This window comes from Ambystoma mexicanum, chromosome 3q (assembly GCF_040938575.1).
Source record: "Ambystoma mexicanum isolate Mex_15411 chromosome 3q, UKY_AmexF1_1, whole genome shotgun sequence".
Taxonomy (NCBI): Eukaryota; Metazoa; Chordata; class Amphibia; order Caudata; family Ambystomatidae; genus Ambystoma; species Ambystoma mexicanum.
The window spans coordinates 1,165,757,151-1,165,782,076 of record NC_090926.1 but is presented as its reverse complement, the minus strand read 5'-3'; the positions used below and the strand labels follow the sequence as shown (position 1 = coordinate 1,165,782,076).

At 47.4% G+C, this 24,926-nt stretch overlaps 1 protein-coding gene across 4 annotated transcripts in view; it reads right to left on the bottom strand.

The window, feature by feature from the left end:
- Positions 1 to 595: 595 nt before the first annotated feature.
- TGFBR3L (transforming growth factor beta receptor 3 like) overlaps positions 596 to 24,926 on the bottom strand; it is a 179,535-nt gene continuing 155,204 nt past the window's right edge. For all 4 annotated transcript variants that reach the window (XM_069603994.1, XM_069603997.1, XM_069603996.1 and 1 more), the window contains 2 exons: positions 17,823 to 17,933; positions 596 to 931 (listed from right to left, as the gene is read on the bottom strand). In XM_069603994.1, the coding sequence (XP_069460095.1) occupies positions 825 to 931; positions 17,823 to 17,933 (218 nt within the window). In that variant the 3' untranslated portion in view covers positions 596 to 824. The remainder of the gene's footprint in view (positions 932 to 17,822; positions 17,934 to 24,926) is intronic.

The window sequence follows — 24,926 nt, the reverse complement described above, 5'->3', positions numbered from 1 at the left end:
GAGAGTTCCATGGCATATGCTGGCAGAACATTGTACATGGTGGAAGTAGCTGGGCAAAGGATGCCAATACCTGGCAAATGGCGTGACAACATGGGCGGATGGTGGCAACACCTGGCATACGGCACGGTGGCAATGCCTTTCACATGAAGCATGTACTTGAGAATAGTATGGGGGGGGTCACCAATGGTACTGACTGCGCATGTGCAGCCAATAGTGGGCAAATGGTGGCATCACCTGGCAAAAGATCTGAGCCTCAGGACCTTCAATGGAAATACCCGACATTACAAATACCCTTTCACTTTACAAAGGACGAAACTATTGGCTTTACCAATGCTTGTTTATACAGTAGGTGTAAGCTGTGTAATGCCTTAGCCTCCGTGTGCCTGCCTCGTGGGTCTTAGAGGAAGCACGTAGGCTATTTGTAAGGTAAGATGTGAGACTGGCCATCCTCTCCTGCCCCTGTGGCGTTGGAATCAGGTTTTCGATATAACTTCCGCCATATTGTCCATCATCCCCCCTCTGCCTGCCCAGGTCGGCACTTTTCGAAAGCATCACGCATTCTCCCATACCCTGTACTCGATTAAAACAGTACACATTAAAACGACCAGTCTATATTTAACAAAAGAAACAGCATGAATGCATTGTTGCATAGTTATGTACTACCATCTAGTGGCCATCTTCACAATGACATAATGTACAGTTTGTACTCGTATGGTGGAGAGAGCGCATGATCTTTTTAAAAAGCAATGCACGCATTCAGTAGGACAATAAAGAGGGCAAGAAGGCTGGGAGCAGGCGGGTGGAGTTGGGGGTCCCGCGTCGAGTCAGTGATGAGAAACATCCGAGCAGAGCAGCTTCCAGCTGGAGGTTTTCTTCGGCCTATGTCTTCCCGTCTGGTGATTCTCAGCGCTGGCCAGGGACCATGGCTCACCTGGAGAATAGAACAGCACAGAGAGAAGAGTCACTTGTACATAACGATCATCTCTGCTCTTAATGGGATGGCAAGTCATGAGTGACCCTTCGCTAAGGGAGAACCGGTGCAATGTGAGAGGGGAGAGGGGGCTCGGGGTGGGGGCACGGGCCTATGTGAGTTATGACTTGTTAACGGCCTGATTACATAGGGGTTCTGCTGTGCTGAAGGCTCTGGATCAAACTACCTCCACCAATCGGAGTAGACACTTTAAATGAACACCTCATGGGATACTGAGTGCTGATGAGTACCCTCTGTGTGGAGAGCCGAGTGCCTCGGTGCCGCGGTGACGCGTTGTTTGCCTTAAATAGAAAAAGTTAGATAGGTACACAAGACATTCCTATATAAAGCACCCACTTAAAGAAAACAAAAAGTAAAAAACATTATTTTTGCGTCGTTCTAAAGACTGTCGACGGCAGCTTAACCAGATAATGTCAAATCGCAAGTGGCACACGCCAGGAAGGTCCACTTTCCCAGGACTCGACGGAGCCACTTGCCAGGGTCGTTGGACATTCTGAAGGCCTTCCCCCGCTTTTGCGGTTCGGGACATGTAGGACTTTGCATGCTGGCCCAGACATAATGGGGGTCACTGCGCAGAGGGCACCACCATCGAGTTTAGTTACGTCACCTTGGGCCACCTCTGTGCGAATTTCCTCATTTGCACTAGGAAGTGCATTTACGCGGTAAACCTGGCGGAAACAGGTTAGCATCCTTTCCTTCTCTTTGCACGCTGGCTCCCATCACCCAGGCTTATGTGTCAATGCCTCCCGCAAGTTACACGCTGCCTCCCATCACCCAGGCTTACATGCCAATACCTCTGGGAAGTCACACGCTGTCTCCCATCACCCAGGCTTACGTGTCACCTCTGGCAAGTCACACGCTGGCTCCCATCACCCGCGCTTACGTGTCAATGGCTCCCGCAAGTTACATGCTGGCTCCCATCACCCGCGCTTACGTGTCAATGGCTCCCGCAAGTTACATGCTGGCTCCCATCACCCGCGCTTACGTGTCAATGGATCCCGCAAATAACATGCTGGCTCCCATCACCCGCGCTTACGTGTCAATGGCTCCCGCAAATAACATGCTGGCTCCCATCACCCGCGCTTACGTGTCAATGGCTCCCGCAAGTTACACGCTGGCTCCCATCACCCAGGCTTACATGTCAATGGCTCCCGCAAGTTACACGCTGGCTCCCATCACCCAGGCTTACATGTCAATGGCTCCTGCAAGTTACACACTGGCTCCCATCACGCAGGTTTACGTGTCAATGCCTCCCGCAAGTAACATGCTGGTTCCCATCACCCAGCCTTACGTGTCAATCGCTCCTGCAAGTTACACGCTGGCTCCCATCACCCAGGCTTACATGTCAATACCTCCCGCAAGTTACACGCTGGCTCCCATCACCCAGGCTTACACGGCAATGACTCCCGCAAGTTACACACTGGCTCCCATCACCCAGGCTTACATGGCAATGGCTCCCGCAAGTTACATGCTGGCTCCCATCACCGGGGCTTACGTGAAATGGCTCCCGCAAGTTACACGCTAGCTCCCATCACCCAGGCTTATGTGCCAATGGCTCCCGCAAGTTACACGCTGGCTGCCATCACCGGGCTTACATGTCAATGGCTCCCGCAAGTTACACGCTGCCTCCCATCACCCAGGTTTATGGGTCAATGCCTCCCGCAAGTTACACAATGGCTCCCATCACCCAGGATTACGTGTCAATGCCTCCCACAAGTTACACACTGGCTCCCATCACCCGGGCTTACCTGTCAATGGCTCCCTCAAGTTACACGCTGACTCCCATCACCCAATCTTACGTGTCACTGGCTCCCGCAAGTTACACAATGGCTCCCATCACCCAGGCTTACGTGTCAATGCCTCCCATAAATTACAAGCTGCCTCCCATCTCTCAGGCTTATGTGCCAATGGCTCCCGCAAGTTACACGCTGGTTCCCATCACCCGGGCTTACGTGTCAATGGCTCCCGCAAGTTACACGCTGGTTCCCATCACCCGGGCTTACGTGTCAATGGCTCCCGCAAGTTACACGCTGGCTCCCATCACCCAGGCTTACGTGTCAACGCCTCCCACAAGTTACACGCCGGCTCCCATCACCCAGGCTTACATGTCACTGGCTCCCGCAAGTTACACTTGTATGAGGCATGTACCAGGGATCCCTTTGGGTTCTACAGGCGGATTCTGTAGAAATCTAATCGTTCTGAAAATAACATGCTTGCGTGTCGAAAACCATTTGGTTTTGGCAGGTGGAGTGGGATAGGCAGGCCGGCATGGCAATCCTATGCTATGCCATGCTCCACCTGCCAAAACCAGGAGAATCCCAGGAAGTGGTAAACAGGTTTAAAAATAGGTGAACTCTTTTTAACGCCTGTTTTTTACACTTGTTTTACTCCTCCAATAAGGTAACATGGACTGGTGTTAGGATTCAAAGTATGACTGCACAACACCAAGATAATGCTCTTGAACATCATCAACAGCAAATAGTCTTTATTCGACATTTGTCATAAAAGCCAGAGCATAAAAACCATCTTCATTACCAATTCATCGCAGACTTCAAACCCCTTGGTAAAATGTTAAAAAGTACAATCCTCTGTTGAACTGGTTAAAAAGATGAAAACAATTATTAATCGAGGAACAAACAATAATGACTTTATTTATCATTCAAGATAAAAAAAGTCCAAGTTACATTATTGATTAAAGTAGTAGAAAAGGATCCCTGATTGATGTAATAGGATGAACGAGCAATCCAACGCAATGCGCGGTTTCTGGGCCCCACGGTGCTGCATAAGCGCTGCCACTTTTGAGAAAACGCTTTCACGTGTTGGTGACTTACACAGTGACGCGGCTTCATTAGAATTACTCTTTTACAGCGCGCTTAATACCAGAGATGGCTTCTAAGTGTGGGATCGGGATTCAAACCTCCCTGAGCTATCCTTCCTCCCCATTGATGGGTCGAACACCCTGTCCATTGAGAATGGCCTTTAACCTTACGTGCCAAGGACGAGAATGCTCGTCCTTTTTGCATAGACTTACATAATAGCCTGGCACTTACTATTCTGAAGTCTCCATACGTTTGGCACAGCAATAAAACGTTCTGCAAAACGTCTGTTGTTCCAGAGCAGTAAATGCATAAATCTGGGTACCCTGAGTTCCGACTATGTGGGGGGGGGGGGGGCATTCTGAATCCAACCTATAGAGATCCTGCGTATTGCCATTGAATATAATCTAAAATCAATTCGTAGCAGATCTCGTGTTTTGTTTACCAACACGTGCGTGCCAGAGAGCGCCCTGATGCGGAGTATTCAGTTGCCCGCAGCTGTAACTATAGTGGGCCAGGCTCGGACTGGCCTATAGGGCAATAGGCCCAGGGCCGAGCCAAAAACACAAAATGCTGGTGGGGGCCAGTTTTTTTTGGTCCAAGTGGGCCACTTTCTTGGCCAATTTGGGCCACTTTGCTGAGTTTATTCACTCTGCGGCTAGACGTTTTGACCAGTGTTGCTGAATAACTAATCTTTAAAATACACAATTTACATCCCACCTTATCAGAAAACCCCCCCTTGGGTACTATTCCAACAGTGTCACAAAAGGAATGAACAGACACTTGCAACTATGGGCCACTTTGATGGCCGAGGCAATTTTATGGCCCAGTCCGACCTTATAGTGGGCATCTTTCATCAAGGCTTTAGACGTCGGGGGTTCTTCCCATTGTCCTTTAAGGCCTATGAGGTGAGCATAGATCTGTACGTTCCTGCAGCACGGAAGTGCTCTGCCACCATCTTGAGAGAGGGCGTCTATAAGTGCATCTCTCAGTTTAGCTAACATGGGAGGTGTCCATGCCCCTATCGAGTAAAAGATTGGTTTCATGGCTAGATCGGGTTTTTTTGCCACGCCAGTTGAGCTACATTTTAATGGGGATCTTGGGTGTCCCCTTCAGCAGACACTACAGCTTCCTTGAGAACATTTTTTAAATGATTGCTGCTTTCTCAACCTTCACATGTCCCCATAACTCGGAGCCATATATAGAGGCTGCCTTGCCATGTGACGCGGCAAACCCCATTGCTGCTTGACTGGCCCTATCCAGGATTTGTTGGCCTTGGCGATTTGCTCAGAGCAGCTGCATTTACCCTCGAATCTCAGTCCAAGACAGGCATGCATGTGAACCTGTTTGAGGGTCTTATCTTCAGCCATTATGGTCAGTGGTCGAAGTGAGCGGCAACGGTCAGGAGCGGTGTTCCACTACTTTTATCTTTTACTGTTAACTGCTCCACTACATTTTGCAACCATTTTCACCATTCCGGAACTGTTCTCTGTGAAGTTAAAGCACACTTCTCCACTTTACCACCTGATAGCAGTTACAGCTAAACTGTAATCTCTTTCAACTCAATTGGCTGTCGACCAGCATGGCTGCACCCCTTGAAAAATGTGTTGCACGTTGCTCCTTTCCTTCCTACTCTCTCCCCCGCCGGGGTGGCAGTTCAGCTACTTTTTTTGTACACTTCTATCACTGGTTCTGGTAAGGCTCCAGCAAATGAAGGATAATTACATAAATTAAATGTTTATATTTATTGAACAGTAGGAATGCCATGTTGATCAAAAATAATGCTCATAGAAAGCATCATAAATGACAAAGGCAGCAGCTGGGTGGGAGCCTTTACAAACAAGCATTGGCAATGCCAACAGTTTGGGCATTTGTGTATGCATGCAAAAGGCATTGGGCAGGCACTGGCGTAGTGGTAATAACTGGCCATTGATGGTAGCAAAATGGTGCGAGTACCAGGGCATCTAATAACAGTGCCTGGAAAATGCTTATACTTATACACAAGCCAAAACTTTTAGCTTTGCCAGCATTTTTAACAGGATTACACTAAAGGACAGGCATAGCGCATTAAATCGAGTGGCTGAAGGCAGATCTAGCTAAAACAATTTGATTACACCAGTAGCCCATTTATAGTCCCAATTAAGTCATTAGCTCTCAGAAGATTGTTTTAAAAAAAAACTGGCACTCACTTCAAGCACAAAGTTTGACGGCAAGGCTTGATAAAGCTATCTCAAAGAGATCCCAGGAGGATGTATTTAGGGCAGGGAGGGGCAGAAAATGGGTAAGAGTGGCCATAGGGATTAGCATGGCCATAGGCAGTCAATGGATGGATAAAGCCAAACAACACCTACAAGCTTTGTGTCCCTCCTCATGTGCCGTTTCTCCGTAGATGTACACTTATGCAATAGTTTCTGGATTATAGGTGGTGTTTTAGGGCCATCTAAAAGCCAAAACTAAAAGGCAGCATCTTTATGAACAATAGTACCCCAGTTGATGTAGGGTCTCATAAAGAGATAAAGGCTAGGACAGACGTAAATAGGATAAACAATACCAGGTCCTAGTGCCATTTACATGTTGTACATATACATACTTGCATTTTGAACATGCATATCCAACATACTTGGGCCCTCATTACGACCCTGGCGGAGATCGTGGTGCAATATGCACCATGGAGCACGGCGGAAAGCTGCCGATACCGCCATGGGGGTTGGCGGATTTACCGCCCCATTCCGACCTTGGCGGGGCGGTAAATCCCCATTCCCCATTTTACCCTTCCCCATTCCCATTTTTGCCCCATAGGGTATAATGGGAGTGGGGAAGGCGTTAATTACGCCACCGTAAAATACGGTGGCGTAATTAACAACAAGGTCCCGTAGCGCCATGGATTTCTCCGCCCGGAAAAACCAGGCGGAAACCGCTCCATGGCGCTACGGGAACTCGTAGTAGGGCGGAAGGGTCCGCCGCGAATACCGCTGGCGTAAACCCACTCCGCCAGGGTCGTAATGAGGCCCTTGGTAGGCAATGGGCTAGCCCCAGTTTGTGGTGGCCAGTTAGGAAATGTCTAGAATAGCTGGTTTTGATGTCCCTGCGGAGGGCCTTCCAGTGGAGGGGGCGAGCAGAGAGGAGTGGAAATGGGAAGAGGCATATGGGCGGAGAATGGAGAGGTTGTGGAGGAAGGAGGATCGTAGACCTCCATCAGGAAAGTATAGAGAGATACAGTCAGTGCAGAGAGGGTGGGAGGGGTGAAAGACAGTCAATATATGTGTAGATGAGGGGTAGGAATTTACAAGAGAGCAGGATTGTGCATGGATAGCCCTCCAGTATGGTTTTGGTGCACAGAAGTGAGGGAGGATCTTGGTAGGCTTTTATGCAGGGGTGTTGCTAGGTCTGGAAAAGATCTGGCGCTACGCTCATGTCAGGACAGTCAAGACTCGGGGCGGGCTAGCATTTTGGTTGTAACCTCTGAGCTTCTATACAGGGCTACAACCAAAAGACCTGGCCAATATATGCATTGCATTTTTGATGGTGTGGCAGCTCAGGCATATTTCTGCTTAATGTAACCCTTTGTATATTTATTGCATGCCCGTTATATTCATTGTGCATGGTTAAAAGCCTTGTGGTGGCATTGCAGCTCACACGTGTTTGTGCTAATTCTAAGCATTGTGTACATTATCACTTGCGGCAACAACCAAAAGACGTGGCCAATATATGGATTGCATTTTTCATATGTTTTCTTTTCATCACAGAAGCACATCAATGGCATTTAATGGCTTGAGGTTCTCGATGTCTTGAAGTTTTAGGAGAGTCTCTCAGCAAGCAGTTGTGTCTTGCATTTGTGATAAGGAAAAGCTTTTGGTTTTAAATATGAATATGGGTTTTTTAATAGTGTTACGATTGCTTGTGTTGGCGAGAATCTCAACAGGTCTGCAGTACATTTGGGCAGAGATGCTAAATGCCTTTCATGGTCAACTATTCACAGCAGGACTGATTGCATCATACCCACATTTCCTAGCAGGACTGCTATGTTTTGGGGTAGTACATGCATTTATCAAGAAAGAAGCAGAAATGATACAGCACCAACATGTGTTGGCATTTTCTGCAAAGAGCTAAAGTACTGAGCTGGTGTGATGCACACTGGCGGACAGTGTATGAAGATGGCATTGCTGTCAAAGATTTCAATCCCTCCTACTCTCGGTATTGCCCTTTTTATAACATCTTCCTCTCCCATGGCTGATTCCTGAGCAACACTGACAAAAACCTAGCACCTTCCAAAGCCTCACAATGACTCTCCTGACTCACATGTAGGATAGTTTAAATAGGCTTAGAGATGTTTACAAGCCAGTCATGTCATGGAACCCACACATGGAACTCTCAGTGCCCTAACCATATGCGCCTTTCAGAGTCACCACTCTGTTGGGAAAGTTAGCTCAATGGGTCAATAGCCCGGCTGAAGAGATCAGTGTGTAACGTGATAACTCCAATCCTGTTGATAAGTGAGTTAATGTGTCTGCATCAAAGGTAAGTGTTTAAGATGCAGATCAAATTGAACTGTAATAGAGCGAACTTAGCTTATGAAAAAGACTACTAAATGTTCTGCGATTCAGAACACACAGATTTCATGAAGGATGCTATACTTGTAATAATACAGTGATGGTAAAGCACCTGCAGTGAAGCTGGTGAGGCAACCACTAATTCTATCATTCCCAGCCACATCTAAAATGACCTCTCAATGTGCTGCATTAGACTTGGAGATAGAAAATACTTTTGCAGCTTATTGTTACACTGTCAAAAGGTAAACAGAAAAACAGGCGAGGAAGATCAACTCTGCACCTAAGCAATATAGGGGAACAGAGTGGGGGGGGGGGGAGATGGGGCAGAGAAACAGAGATCGTAACAGCCAATACAAAACAAGAATTGAAGCAACAGGAAGACAGAGACCAATGAGAAAGAACAACAAACAAAGTGAATAAGAAAACAGAGGAAAATAATAGGACACACAGTGAGGGATAGAAGCAGAACAAAAGAGAAATGTAGAGACAGTTAAAAATAAAGATCAAGGTGGCCACCAGGGGGCGCACGGATGATCGCCTACTCCGTGTGAGCTCTGTCGCCGATGGTCCGCGAAGTGACTTGAGCCCCCACGTCGCGACCACCCCCACGGCGACAAACCCGTGAATAAGGCGTCGGAACACTTCCCCACGGAGCAGGAAAAAACCCGACCGAAATCGGGGCTGGGAAGCCCAGGAAAACCCCATCTGAAGTTTTCACCTCGTCGGAAGCTGGAAAACGAAACTAAGTCGACCCGACGCGGCCGCGCTGGAAGGCGGGCTTGCCTAGAGAAGAACACTCGACTTCTGGAGTGCCCGTCGGCGTGTCTCCCCCAGACTGCAGCCCTCAGTGTTGGAGTGCCCCCGCAGCGCGGACCCCCACTCCTGACCTGTGGAACAACAGAAGGACCTGCCAGGGAGGTAGGCCGCACCCCGAGCCGAGGGTGGCCTACACAGCCAGCTGAGATCAAGGTGCCTCGTAGTCCCGAAGCCTGTCACTCGGTGGACTGAACCGGACCCCCCCACCTATGAGCGCCCGGCATAGACATACATCACCCTATGTGGCCCCGATCCTGACTGCGGCCACGTGGGAATATAGGGGTGGCGTGGGACCCAAGGTGAAGCGCCCGACCCCCTAGATAGCAAATAGCCGCCATTGTCCTCCGCCCTATAGACTGGTCAGCGCGAGAGGGTGGGGGCTTGCCTCCCCCTCTCCACGAGAGTAAAACTCTGATGCGGAGACTCACGAACTGAGGGCACGACGAACGGTGGGACTGTGGGAATCACCCTCGAGCCCTCCACTCTCTAACAAGCTGAAGCTCCACAGAAACAGTGCCCCCGCGAGAGGTACCTTCAATCTTACGCACGGACCCCGGGAGCAAGACACTGGGGGAGAGGTCCGAAGCACAGGACTGCAGACTCGATAATCATTGCCCCCCCACAGAACACAACTCTGAAAGTACCACTTAGAGCACTTGCAGCACCCTCCCATGGAATGCGCACCTTCGATGGCTTCACGTCAACCCACACGAGATACCAAAATTAGAAGACAGCCTTGAACCTGCAGTCCTGCATGTCTTCATAGAGGGTAGGGCCCCCTACTCAGGGGCGTGTGCCTCCTATTACCCGGGTCGCACTGTATGGACCCACTTCACAAACTAGCCAGATTTGCCTACGACCCTCTCCCCCCGCCACGCAGGCCTACAGTAAATATGTCCACTGACTCATCGGAGGAGAGTGCTGCCGCCACCAAAGGAGACATTGCCACATTACTGAATGAGATAAAAAACATGGGAGCCAACCTAGGCGGTAAAATCGATAAAATTACCCAGAGGATGGACAGATTTGAGGAACGGTTGGAATGTGTGGAGAATAATCAAGCGTCGATTGACACCCTTGAAACTCAGATGGATGTACGGATTCGTAACATTGAAAAAAGAGAGATTGAGGCGCGGCTCAAGATGGACGATTTAGAAAATAGGGAGAGGAGGAACAATCTCCGCTTTTTCGGTATCCCAGAGCGCGAAGGAGAAACTGAAAAAGACCTCAGAGATATCATATATGATATCATAAAAATACTCACCGCTGATGAGGAAATTGATGAGCCCAAGACTGAACGCATACATAGAGCTGGTGGACCGCCCGGCGGCCCGCGTTCCGTCCTAGCAAAATTCCACCGCTATCAAGACAAAACCAGGATTCTGGAGAAGGCCAGATCCGGAGGCCCACTCACAATGGGGGGCGCCCAAATGTCACTGAGAATCGGCAAACCTATCTTGCCGCAACAGATGAGCGATCCTCGAACCCAAATCATCGATGGCATCACTTGAGAAATCTAAGGGCAAGGGTCTCCTGAGAGTTGGGACTGTCAATGCGAAGGGACTGAACTCTCCTACTAAGAGATCACTGGTCCACAGAGAATTCCGCAGATCTAACAAAGACATTCTTCTCATCCAAGAGACGAAATTTGCAAGGGGAGAGGAGCGAAGAATCCTGGGGGTATGGAATACTGGGGCTCCGGCCCACTCAGGAAGGCAGGTGTCGGAATCCTCATCAAGAAGGGAGTTGGGTTTGAATTGGAAAAGACTTGGTCGGATGTGAGTGGTCGAGCCCTTCTAATAGTGGGGAGAATTGCACGAGTCCAGGTCACAATTGCTACAATATACTCACCCAACAGCGGACAGGCCGCATTCCTTAGAAAGACGATCCCCAAAATTGTACTAGAAACCGCGGGTCACCTCATCCTAGGTGGTGACTTCAACCAATGGGTAGACCCCGCCGTGGACTGGAGACCAGGCACGCCGGGCCTGAGGACCCAACACAAAGGGAACCATACTGAATTCGTACTGAGGACTCTACACCCGGACGAAAGTGGCTTCACCTTATATTCGCATCCCCATGGCACACTCACACGGATAGATTACATATTCCTTTCTCCTGACCTTTCAGAATCCACAAGCTACTCTGGAATCGTCCCAATAACATGGTCTGATCATGATATGGTCTTAGCGGATGTCAATTGGACCAACCTACCAGTCGCTGGGGGATCTTGGCGCTGCAATGAGTCCCTTTGGACTGATGCAGTGTTAAAAAAAAACTAAATGGAGACCGAGATCGAAGAATATTTTAAGGTAAACAACAATGGGGAGGTCTCCAAACAAGTGATTTGGGAAGCTGGGAAGGCCACCTGGAGGGGAGTACTGATGCGCGAGGGCTCCTCTAAAAAGAGGGAACGTAAGATCATAGAAAATAAACTGCGTAATGAAATACACCAGCTGGAAGCGGAAGTAAGAGATAATGCAGGGGTAGACCCCACCAAGCTAGACACAGCCCACCGTAAAAGAGAAGAACTACGACTGTTAGAACATGGCCAGGTGGTGAGAAAACTACAATTCCTCAAGCAAACATATTACGAGAAAGGGGACAAGGCCGGTGCACTACTAGCTGCCAGGCTAAGAGAACGGAGGGAAGAACGTAAGGTGAGAGAGATAACAGAGCCCACTACTCCCCCAGCCGACCCCCCCCGCTCAATACCCGAGTGCTTCGCCAACTTCTACCAAAACTTATATACCTGTGAGCTGATCTCTGCCCAATCTGACATATCCTCCTATTTGTCCTCAATCAACATGCCTACAGTAACACTCGCGGAAGCCGAGCTCCTCAATACTCCAATACTCGAGCATGAGGTACGAGATGCAATCAAACGATTAACACTAGGGAAATCCCCGGGGGAGGATGGTTTCACGGCAGGCTTTTACAAAACCTTTAGCGACCAACTCTCTCCCTTCCTCACAGAACTCTTTAATGAGATAGTGGACACTGGGGCCACTCCGGAATCTTTCAAGAAAGCCCTCATAACAGTTATCCCTAAGGAAGGCAGGGACCCCAAATTATGCGGATCATACCGCCCCATCTCCCTCCTCAATCTCGACGCCAAGATCTATGCTCGAGTATTGGCCGCAAGACTGGAAACCTTAATGCCTAAATTGATCCACCCTGACCAGGTTGGGTTTATTCTTGGGAGGCAAGGTGCCGACACCATGCGTAAAACTCTGCACCTCATTCACGCAGCACACTATCTACCAGAGGACCCGGTCCTCTTATCCATTGATGCAGAAAAGGCCTTTGATAGGGTGGAGTGGGATTTCCTGGGAGCAGTCCTCCAGAAAGTAGAGATAGGCCCCAAATTCTGCGATGGGATACATGCAATATATACCTCCCCCAAAGCATCGATATTCGTGAACGGGGAGTATTCCAGGTGGTTTGCGCTACAGCGAGGGACTAGACAGGGATGCCCCCTATCCGCGATCTTGTTTGCACTATCCCTTGAACCCCTGGCCCAAAAACATAGAGAAGATCCCCTAATAGAGGGTATACGGTTGGGAGAAACAGAATATAAGGCAGCGTTGTACGCAGATGATATCCTTCTACACGTGACCAAACCCAATAACTCTATTCCCCACGCCCTAAAACTAATAGAAGAATATGGCCAATACTCCGGCTTTAAAGTAAACAAATCAAAGTCCACTCTTGTCCCCCTCCAAGGCACCTCTGATGAGAACAATGCCAAGTTCCTATCACTCGGGCTCAACCTGGAGCATACGAAACTGCAATACCTGGGTATTCAGATTACTAGATCCTTAAGCGACTTATATGAGGCCAACTTCCCCCTCCTCCTCCGACGATTCGAGACAGATCTTGATAAGTGGAGTAGATTGACGATTTCCTGGCTGGGGCGTATCAACGCCGTCAAGATGGTGTGCCTCCCCCGCTTCCTTTACCCTTTCCAGATGCTCCCAATTGAGATGCCCAAAAAATTCTTCACAGAGGCCCGTAATATCATGATGCGATTCATTTGGCAGGGGAAAAGACCAAGGATCGCATATGACACACTCATACTCCCCAAAGACAAAGGAGGTGTAGGCCTTCCCGATCTAACTACTTACTACAAAGCCGTCCAGTTACGTGTCTTGATTCCACACCTTAGAGACCACAAACACCTGCAATGGGTACAGATGGACAATCATTACATGTCCCCCGCCACGGTAGCAGAATGGCTATGGTCACCTTACCAGAGGGTCCAGAGGAGAATCAAACACCATCCCATACTGACTACCATATGGAGCATATGGCGCACTGGGAAAGAGATGCGAGAAGTCACAACCTGGCCATCCCCGCTCAGTCACTTGTGGTCTCCTGGCATAAACGACCACATTCCGAATCTAGAACAGTTTCAGTCATGGTATGAGGCGGGCCTGGAGAGGGTAGGGCAACTCCAAAGAAAGGACTCGTTCATAACGCTACCGGACCTAACCACTACATTGGGGATAGGTAACTTATCGACATTCCACTTTCTCCAATTGAAGGGGGTGCTAACGAAACCTGAGTGGAGAGAGAAACTGAAAAGAGACCTTACCGCCTTCGAGAAACTACTAGACTCCAGAACGGAAAAGAAAGGTCTTATATCTGTGATGTATCAGACGCTAATAGCAGCGGGGGGTGGATCTACAGACCCCCTCAGAACCAGGTGGGGAAAAGACTTTGGTGAAGAGATACTCCCCGACCAATGGGACTTAATGTGCAGAGCTGCACCCAAAGCCTCCTTGTCCAATCAATACAAGCTCCATGCCATAAAGCTCCTACATAGGTGGCATTATGATCCACTCAAACTCTCTAAAATGTTCCAGTCGTTGAGCCCGAGATGCTGGAGGAACTGTGGATCAACTGCTGATTACTGGCACATGTGGTGGAGCTGCCCGCATATCACAGTGTATTGGACCGAGGTCCTGGGATGGATTAAGGAGATCGATGGAATCCAAAGGGAGCTCGACCCACACCTTGTGTTGTTCGGCCTTGAGAGAGACGATGAAGACTGGCTCCGGGTGAGAGGTCTGGCCCCCCAGCTGCTGTTGGCGGCGAGAGCCCTGATAGCGATCAAATGGAAGTCTCCTCTAACCCCAGGAAAAAACGAATGGATTAAACTGGCCACGAGCATTTACGTGATGGAAACGATCACAGCCTCCCTGCACAATAAATCAGCTAAATGTGAAACCCTATGGACCGACTTTAAGAATAAACACATCACACTGTAATGTTTTGACACTCACCTGTCTCGTGCAGCAATCTACGAGGCAATTGGGGAGTCCCCTGAGGCCCCTAACACCTCCCTCCTCCCTAAGAGGGAACCGAAGGGGTGTGCAAGGGATCCCAGGGAAACCCTCCTGGGGGAAAAAACCCTGCTGGAATGGATGAGAAGCTGGATCGGTCGCGTCTGCGCTGGCTGCAGTTCCTCAAGTTTTACAGGAATCACTGGATCGGGTCACTGTACCTCGGCGAAGTCCTGATTTAAAATAAGTAAACGAGAGATGAGAGAAGGAACTAGGTACGAGAGGAATCAATATAATGATTGGGTAAGTACCTAATTTGTCTGAAAGGGGACTGCGGAACGGGAAGGCTAGGCAGGATGGTACGGCTGTATGAAAGAGTAGAAAAGAAAAGGTAAGCATAGGCATGAGGGATAGAATAGTAAACCCCCTAGTTGCGAACTCACGTAGCGTCTGTAGAGAGTAGCGACGCTCTGGGCTTTGGCTCTGCTGGACCATATCCGGAATCCGTGAGAGAACGAGATGACGTCAGAGGACATCTGACTTGTGAACGTGAAAACACTGCACCGTAACCCAGAGGATGAGAAGCCATCTTGGAAGAGGGGAAAACGGCGAGTGCACGCAATCTCCAGCGTCGCCACAGGGAACGCCGGTGCCAGCCAGTCGTGACACACACCTATCACAGACTCCCAGTCAGAAGAACCCTCAGAAGCCTAACTTAACGATGTCAAATTCCAAAGAACACTGCAAAGGATCGGAGACTCATTCCCAGTGGCCACGGTGATGACAGATGTTGCACTATGCCAAATATGTGCTCCCAATGTTTATGTTAAATGATTATACTTACGATGTACATTATTCCAAGTGGGGGAGGGGGGTGGGAGCGGGTTGGGGTGAACAGTGTAAGAGACATACCCAGGCAAATGGAACTGTCACGAAACTAAGCCATTCTAATAGTGTCTGTTACTTTGCATTGTCTCTCTGACAAGTACCTCTGGATGATGTACAATTTTCTTTGGATACTGTTTGCCCTTCTTTTGTCTTCTGTTTTTGTAAAACCAATAAAGGAAAATTTAAAAAAAAAATAAAAATAAAGATCAACAGCAGGGCGCGTGGGGGGATAGAAATAGGAAAAGCAACAATGGAGATAGACAGGCCAATAACATAAGAGGCAGTGGAAGAAAGATAATCAAAAGGAGTAGCAACCACAACAGAGAAAATGAAAAAGGGGACATAGCCAAAAAATGATATGAGAGAGGTAGAGGAGTTATTTCAACCAAGACAGCAAGACATAATAGGAGAGAAACAGCAATAATAGGATGCAGAGACGCGCGAGACCAAGTGACAGAGAGCAACAGACCACAAAACGTGGCATAGCAACACTTAATGGTGAGAGGCAGAAAATCAGAAAGTGAGAGACAGGGGAAACGGAGTAGCAAGATTAAATACATGGAGGAAGAGAGAGGGAATTGATTTATGAATCACCTGATGTGACGCGCTAGTATCGGTAGTAGTTCTTAACAGTGTTTTAGTGTCCACATACCATGAAGATGCAGTTGGGTAGCGTGCATCAACAGGTTATTGCGGGGGATAATGTTCTCCACAAGTGCAATACATTAATTTGACCCAGATATAATTGAAATGCAAATGTTTTGTCTCTAATGTTTTCAAAACACCGTTTTAATGTTATGCACAAATCGGAAAGTTGTCAGATAGGTTTTATTCTCTTGTGAAGGAGGAAACTCATTTTCACTCTCTTGAAATTGGAATGACTCTCGAATTTTAAAAATAGAGAGTAAATTACTCTCACTCCAAAATCCTATCTGAAGCACCGACCGCACTGATAGCCTCATTGTGAGTATGCTGCTAATGGTAAAAATAAGTGGCATTTCAAATACTTCCTATTTCAAAATACCACCTATTCATGAATTGTGATCGCTTGGAAGTATTCCAGAATGGGTACATAGAAAGTAGTCAATGGGTTGAATAAGTTTGCATTAAAAGTATTTAATTGGCTCAATGACCTTACATAGAAAGCATAGAAACATGTGCGTGGTGTACAAAAGGTTTAGCCTGTGCAATGCTTTTTATGTACTCCATGACGTAGCAACCCCATGGAATCCCGACTCATTATTAGGTGGTGTTTGAAAAATAGGAAGTATTGAAAATACAACACAGAGTAGGCATTTTTGCTTCTAGGAAATGCCTACTTTGTCTAGCACCAACCTTGCCACATGTGAGGCTTTCATGCGTTTGTCGGTTAGAGGGGCTGTGACAAAGTGTATATACCTCGCACTCCCCGCAAACCCACCCGGCCACCACCGTCAATGTGGGCTTAGGCCCCCTCGCAGATGGAAGATGGCTGCACTGCAATTTGAGGGTCCTTCTAGAATTTAAATAATGGAGATGCATATGACCTCCCCAAAAAGAAAGGGTACATATACAGACACCCCATGTTTCCTGAAACAAACATCACAGACGCAGGAGCCAGAAAGACCCTTTCTAAAACTTCAGCAGTTGTGCTCAGATATTCATTACACTGAGAGCAAAGGCGCAGGAAATGAACAAACACACCCCGACCGACTAATACGATACCCTGCCAATTTGAAACATGCTGACACCTGCAGGGCTGGAAATGGGAAAGATTTACTCTGGGAACGGCCTCCTCCTAGTGGCAGGGAGGGGCTGGGAACATGGCGAGCGGCCCAAGCCAGGTCAAGAAATGCCCTATCTCTTTATGGAACCCAAGCCTGGCGATTTGCATAAATGCAAAGAGCATTTTGGAACAAAAGAATGCCCACAATCTTCTATTTGCAATATGTCTGTGCAAGTGATTCAGCAAGAAAACCTTTCAGTGAGTAATGGAAGTTGGATCTGCGCTTTTGACTGGTCACAATACTCGACATAACAGAATTATATCTGTACATTGCTTTGGCTGTTTCTGTGCTGGGTCTTCGAAGGGGTTAGCTGCTCATGGGTGAGAGCTCAGCAGCCTCAGCTCCAGAACACTCCTTCCTGGGCCTTGGGACGGCGCAGACTCCAGCAAGACAGACTTTGCCAAGTTCCGGCCCCTTTCTCACCTTAGTCAAGAGTATGTATGTCGCTGACCTATTTATTAGAATACTTAATTGGCAGCTGAAGCTCTTTTAAGGGGGCTGGGGACCTCAAGAAAAGAATAGTTCAAGGACACGTGAAAGGCAGATGGATTCCCACCCTGGTTTGCCTCTTACATTCCTGCTTCACGTGTTCTTTGTATTAACATTTTATCAGCGGTATGATGGTATTCTCAGACTAAGCTTATCATCGGCATGCAATGTAAGTTCTGTTTAGGTACAGTATAAGTACAGCTTTACTAATTGAATACCTGTCTTGGAGTAAATAAACCAGAGGCCTGCCATCAAGAGAGCGCCGATCACAAAGGCAGCAAAGACGATGCCAACAATGGCCTCCAAGCCGAGTCCCTGGTGCACTTGAGCTGCAAAGAAGATGGGGGAAAAAACCACATCACAAGGCCAATAAAGGTTTAATGGCAGAAAGGCATCCATACAAATGGTATAAAGGTACCAGGTATTACTGGAAGGTAGACAGCTATTACCTATTGAGTGATATAAAGGCATAGAGAAAGGGTGCTGGGTATGGGATAAAGAACCCAGCCGAGTTCCTGTATAAGGTCATGGAACTCCACAGTGACTTATATTATCCTTTTTCCAAAGGTTGGGAATATTTTATTCCTTACAATAAATGTCGAAATAGTGTCATCCCTCTTAATAACTGACCTCTACCTTAATGCAATGGAAGAGACCTTCCAGTTGCTTGTACATAGTATCAACGTTCAATCTGTTTCGATTAAAAATACAAATATGCAGCTTCTCATATGTTGCAGGAAAATAGTTCAAGCAGGTTAATATAAATGGATCAAAAACATTTTCGTGTTGTGCTTCAAAATAAGTAATAACTTGCAGTGAGAATCTTGCTCTCATGTATTTATATCTAGGGTTTCCAGAATTCAGTACATTCCGAAAAAACCCAGAAACAGACCCCCGTAAATAAATGCCTATTCCTCAGGGGACTATGATACACACCAGTATTTTATATAATGTGTTAATTGATCGTGCAGCTTAATTGATTGTGTGGGAGCGGGACTGGTAACAGTGCTATGCCTTGTCTTGCACCCAAGTCAAATGCATTGCATCTGAGCTAACCTTCCGGCTCCTCTGAACTTGTTGCAAAGTACAAAGCATAGGCTCTTTGTGAAGAGCAATCAGAGAGCAATCCAGTGTGAACAAGAGTGTAGACAGTATCCCTCAAGTTCACTCCAAGACATAATGCGATAGGCCTGGCATGCATCCAACAGCAGCAGCGGTCTTTGCTGGATTTGAATGTCGGTCTCCAGCGCGGAAACCAGCTCCTCAATTTGCCAACCATGCGCGTCGCCAGGCACAGTGTCCGAGAGACAGGCGTATACCCATTGTAACGGGGTGCAAGTGTTTTAAGTGGGATTAGAAATCGAGGGTGGGCTCTTGTTAGGGGTTGTGGCCTAAGTACAGGTGTTCTTTGGACACGTCCCCTATCAAGAACCCCCCTCGCATAAAGGGTGGGGGCTGCTAAAAGAAGTAGAGCTGGGGCGCACTGGCATTATTACCTTTGAAGCGCCCAGACCCTCCTTTTAAACAAAAGAAGGGGCTGGTCACACCAAAGGTGTGACACCAGTGTGCCCCAGCTCATAACCGGCAGGCAGCCTTTTCATTCAAGGAGCCACGTGGTGCAATGCTTTACCACAGGCTCATTGAGTGAAAGTGCTGCCGGCTGCTGATGGCTCCATACTCTGAAACAAGAGGAGGGCTGGACTGCCCATCTCTTCTTTTGTTTCTGAGTAAATAGCCATCAGCCAGCATCAGGAGCCATGGGGCACTCAGAAACAAAAGGAGGGCTTTCCAGTCCAGCCCTCCTCCTGTTTCAGAGTACAGAGCCGTCAGGCAGCCCGCACTGTACGGTTACACCTGCTGCTTGCAGGTGTCCACACTTCTGTTTAGCCTTTTCTTTTCTTCTAATCTAAAGTGCTGACACCTGCAGGCAGCTCATGTAACCGTGCAGCCGCTACACGAGCTGCCTCAAGTGTCAGCATGGCTCGGGTTAGTGGGGGGTGGGCCCCGGCAGGGCCCCGGCTCAGGAGCCTTTTTTGGAGACTGCCATGGCCCACTTAAAGCACTGCCCGGCACTATGCATTCAAGTTTTAACTTTTCCCAGTTTGCTGCATTTTCATTCTATATCATTCTACATCAGTGTCCACAGAAAACCACAGAAAACCACCATACCAGTTTCTCTTTCCTCAACAAATAATATACCCTAGTTTCCAGAGTTCCAGACCCCACTTCCCATTGCCAGTTTCCCGTTGCCTACATACATTTTCTAATCTTGTTTTACATCAGCATCATAGAATTACTGGGCCAGTTTAACATTGCCCTCAGAAAAGTGCCATGTCAGTTTAAGATGGTCCCTGCCTGACTTAGCGCTTTCATGTCATTCCCCTTTGAAGTGAAAGGTGTGAGCACCTCTCACATCAAAGCCCTAACCAACCATTGTCTTTTGGCCCAACAGTTTGTGTGATGAGGGGTTGGGGTACCTGCAGGCCTGTGCCAGCCTATCCACTCTTCTGGACCCTTGCCATGTTACCCCCATCTTAGTTTGCAGTGTGATGTAGTGCAAGTGAATGATAGCCACACAACATGTTACCACTGGTTCACATCAGTCCACAAGAACATATTTAATGTCCCCCAGTTGCAGGTAAAACTGTAGTAGGGAAGGATTTTTCTTTAAAACATATCTTTACTAGGGAAGGATTTTCATGCAGGAAAAGGAACTGCATTGTTTGCACCCTCTATGCACACATTTAAATTGTGTGATAACACACAAAGGAAGGGGCACGGAAATCACAAGGTTGGTGGCAGTCCGACAAAAAAATAAACACATTTTAAAGAAAACTACTGAATGTAAGTTTAAGAAGCATGTTTCTGTTTGGAAATGTCTGCATATTTGGAAAACAATAGTGTGCCCAGAATTTAGGTATCCTGCTTTTAACACTGGTGGCCCCCACCCCAGTGATATTCATGGCCCATTGATTCTCACGGTGTCCTTTTTAGGCCAGAAGAAAGAAACAGAGCCTGCAAACGAGCGAATGATGGCTAGGCGAGGGAGCACCATTAAGGATCCTGGAATGGGGGTTGAGAGGTAGGCCACCAATTAGGGGTGAAAAGCAGCTGATGGAGGGGTTGGCAATTTCCCCCATTTCTATGTATATCATTAATGAGGCTGACATGTAAGCACAGCCTTTTTTCATCATTAGCTGTGCAGCATAACACAGTGCCTGTATAACATAGGAGCTTCTCTCCATAGCACTTGCATGTAAATACTGGCCATGCTAAGCTGAGTCACCAAACCATCAGCTATAATGTGGGTTCGAACAACCTTTCCTTCGCCTTTCACCCGTCTACCTTTTCGATTTTGATTACACAGGCGATGCCGTATAGATTAATTAAGATGATGCCCCATGTGTTCATGACTTTATTTTTCTATTTCATATTTCCCAAAATTACTGCACCCCCTGACGAAGATGTGGGAGGGCTGGACGGTTAATCCCAAACTGGGATTTACGGACTTCTCAACAATGGCAATAACAATGGGATAAGGGAAATGTCCCACTATACTTCGCCAGCACACCCACATTAAAGCCGAAACACCTGTTGGTGTCAACCAACTTACAAAGTGACAACCAAATCACATTTTCTTGGGTGTTGAAAAATCCAAAAAACATGAGGAAAATTCCACTCAGTTCCTAACAGCGCTTTACCAGAAGGAATCATTTGTATTTTTCACATCTTAGTGACCCTACACGTGTTTCAAACTTTGCTCTTCTTCAGGGCTCAAGAAACATTCCTCTTAGTTGGTATGACAACAAAATGCCATTGTATCCAGCTACCTTGGTGTTAGTAATATTAATGTGCAACCCAACGTTAATGTATGCAAATCAACAACCTGAACCCCAAAAATAATAGTAATCATAAAATGAAATGTTGAATTGTGTAATCAATTGATGGCAGTTAGGTGTCCAACAATGTTAGATTTCTTATTGTTTATTCATAGGAATAAATTTGAAGACTCTCTCGTTGAATGTTGGAATGTGCCTCATATATATATATATATATATATATATATATATATATATATATATATATATATATATCTTCGAGTCATAAAAAAACACCATGCCAAGCTAACGATTAAGCTAGGCACAGGCTTGTGTGGCAGCAGGCCCGGTCTGTTAGTTTCAGTACTGTAGATTTAAAAGCCTAACAATATGGATGGGCAGGGGTGTTGCTAGGTCTGGAAAAGATTCAGGGCTACGGTAATGTCGGAACTGTCGGGACTCAGGGCTAGCTAGACTTTTGGCTGCAGCCCCTGAGCTTCCATCCTGGGCTACAACCAAAAGACCAGGGGCTATAGCCCCCTCAGCCCCCCCGCACCTCTTAGCAACACCTCTGCAGATGGGCGAGATCTCCTGAAGGCCGGGCATCCCTGTCCTCAGTCTGGACTTCGGTCCTGGCGGTCCTTAGTTCATTACAAACTGAATTGTAATTTAAATATAAATTAGCTTACAATTAATCTTTTCTGGAAAGGCGCTGTTAGGAACTGAGTGCAATTTCCTTTGTTTTTTGACTATACGAACAAGAGCGTCAGGGAAGCGTCTTTAATTTTGGCTTCTTTGCGACATCCCCATTTATCAACTCCTATAATCAAGCGCGTTAATTGGGGTTAATTTCCTAACCTTCTTGTCTTCATGTTAAAAAATCTACTTGTGCTCATGTTTTCGTGTAAATCTCAGGTGTGAAGTGCATGGACTTAAGCACCTGCACTGTTTGTGGAAAATATTGTAAAGGTGTTAAGGGCATTCACTAGAAACACCTGTGCAGTGTTTTGAAATTATTGTTAATGTGTTGTCAATCATCTGCGTTGTAATTAATATTATGTGTGATTAGGGTGCTGTGAATTGAATCAAGTGTGACCGTGTTGTCTTCATTTGTATATTCATGGAATACATTTTTGCACATGAACTGTAACAAATTGGTTTTGTTTCTTGCTGGTTAAATAATAATGGCCCTGGTTTGCTATCTATGATTGACACATCAATGAAGGTTCACTTGTAAGGCAGTACTCACAAACATTCTTCGCTCACTGCTGCACTTACCAAGTGCTGTGTGTAGGGGAGGGCAGGTCAATAGGACCCCTCTCTAGCCTACATCTCCTACCCAGGTGAAGACTCATGACTCGTCGGCAACCCCCGCGCCCCAGGGCCCGGGGAGGCGAGGTAGCTGTGGATCGACACGTGAGGCTGCACGACCACATATATGGGACAACACAGACACCATTTTGTACTAGACAACTCCATTATGTCAAAGGCACTAAAACCTAACACAGGCAGAAAAACTTGCACACAAAGAAAGCTACAGCCTGACCCTTGCTTGACCGCGTTCACAGAGGCCTGCACTTCCCCCGGCCTCCACCTCATGGTAGATCCGCGAAGAGCTTGTTCTCACGAGCAACCAAACACGAACAAACAACAAAATAAACACTGTATCGTTTAACCTTCCGCAGTACATCATTGCCACAGTCGTGACCAAGCTCATTAGGAAGCAACCGAAACCAGCCCAATCCTGCATGCCCTGACCCTGTACCAAGCCCTCAAAGTTGGACTGTGTGGCGACCCTTACCCCCGCCCACCCCTGAGGCACCTTGTATTGTGCGGTAACCATTTTTGTGATATTTGTCGCGTTGACTAACTTTTGATGCTATTGTGTAGAAGAGTGACCATATGATATGTGATAGCTTTTTGACAGTCCCTGTACATAGTGTAATAATGAACCACTGAAATGTATGTAGGCCCACCAAGGGACTGGAGCCAGACTGTATCATGGTATAATATGTATTACCCTCTTTTGCACACCAACTAATCTAACACTACCTCATGTTCGTATGTCAACTGTTGTTAAGAAATATTGTGCTAAATGACAAAGTCACCCAGCTTATATTCTCACTAACGTAAATATATGTGCACAACTCAGAAGCCCCCAAGTGTTGTCACCTGCCCCTTGCCAATGGTACAACACACTGCCCTGTGCAGGGAGACAGGCTCAGAGCTGCAAGGTCGTCTCCCCCATCCTCCCTCCCAGGCTCGATGGGGATAGCTGGTGTTCGAACAGCACAGCCTCACCTGCCCTCCCAATCTTACTGGATCCGCTTCAAGTATCCACCTCCCCATGTCAGAGGCCTCCACAGCCTGACTATGAATTACGAGCTACCTGGTCCTAAATCCCACCATCTCCCGGGTACCAGTTACATGCCCCCCACGGCCCATTGGTATCCCTGTTCATGCAAAGTTAATGACCCTCGAAAGGGGGCGCCCACCCCTCTACCAACAGATTGTAATACCATCCCTCACCGACAGGACGAGCAAGTAACCCCTCCTGTGCCCCTGACCCCACACATGGACTCATGGGATTAACGTGTTTGAACTTAAGGTGTCCTTACAACAGATGTATTGGGGTACTTCCTATTATATATCAATGTCCCTGTCTCATTCTCGATCTGAGGTCAATGTATTACAAGAGTTACAAGACAACTGAAATTGTATAGCATGATGAATGAATGTGAATGTTTGGCTACAAGGGCAAAGTATCAGAGTCGCCACTTATCATCACTACAAGTCATGTCCGGCCCAGCGCTCCACCCCGATGAGCCCAGCTGACCCATCCACCCCGCGTGGCACCTCACGGACGTCCGCCAATCCTGGAGCAGCAACTGTATACAATGTATACCACCTAGCCATCCCCACCCAATCCCTAAGACTATGTGCCCCCTATAGCTTGCGTCATGCGTGACGTAGTTTTGTAATAAGTAGGACTGGCTTTGCTATTGTCAGACAGAGTGCTCTCGGAGTTTGCAGAGTCCTTTGCATGCCCTATATTGGTTTAGATAAAAACCCTTTTGATCTCACCCACACTTGGTCTTGGTCTCATTCCCTCCTGGGGTGTGTCCGTTATTGCCTCTCACTAAGGGGGGTGCGTTTTGGGGACGCTTACATTCATGTGCCAGTGGAGGCCTTGAGGCTGGAGCTGGGTCTCCTGTCACTAACGTCCTTATGGAAAATGGCCGCTTGTACATTTTGGTTTGATACAAAATACAATTGGAGTTCGACTGAAACCGTGTTATACAGCACACAGGGCCACAGTGGTTGCTTAACAAGAAGCGTATAGTTCAGGGTATTGGAATGATATTATGATATAATATTTATTACGTGCTTAATACCCAGAGGTTTCTAAGCGCGGACCGGGGGATTGAACCTGTGTTGCTCCGTGTTGTCTTGCTTGAAAGACGAGCATGTTGCTCCTGAGCTATCCTCCCGAGAATCTATGGT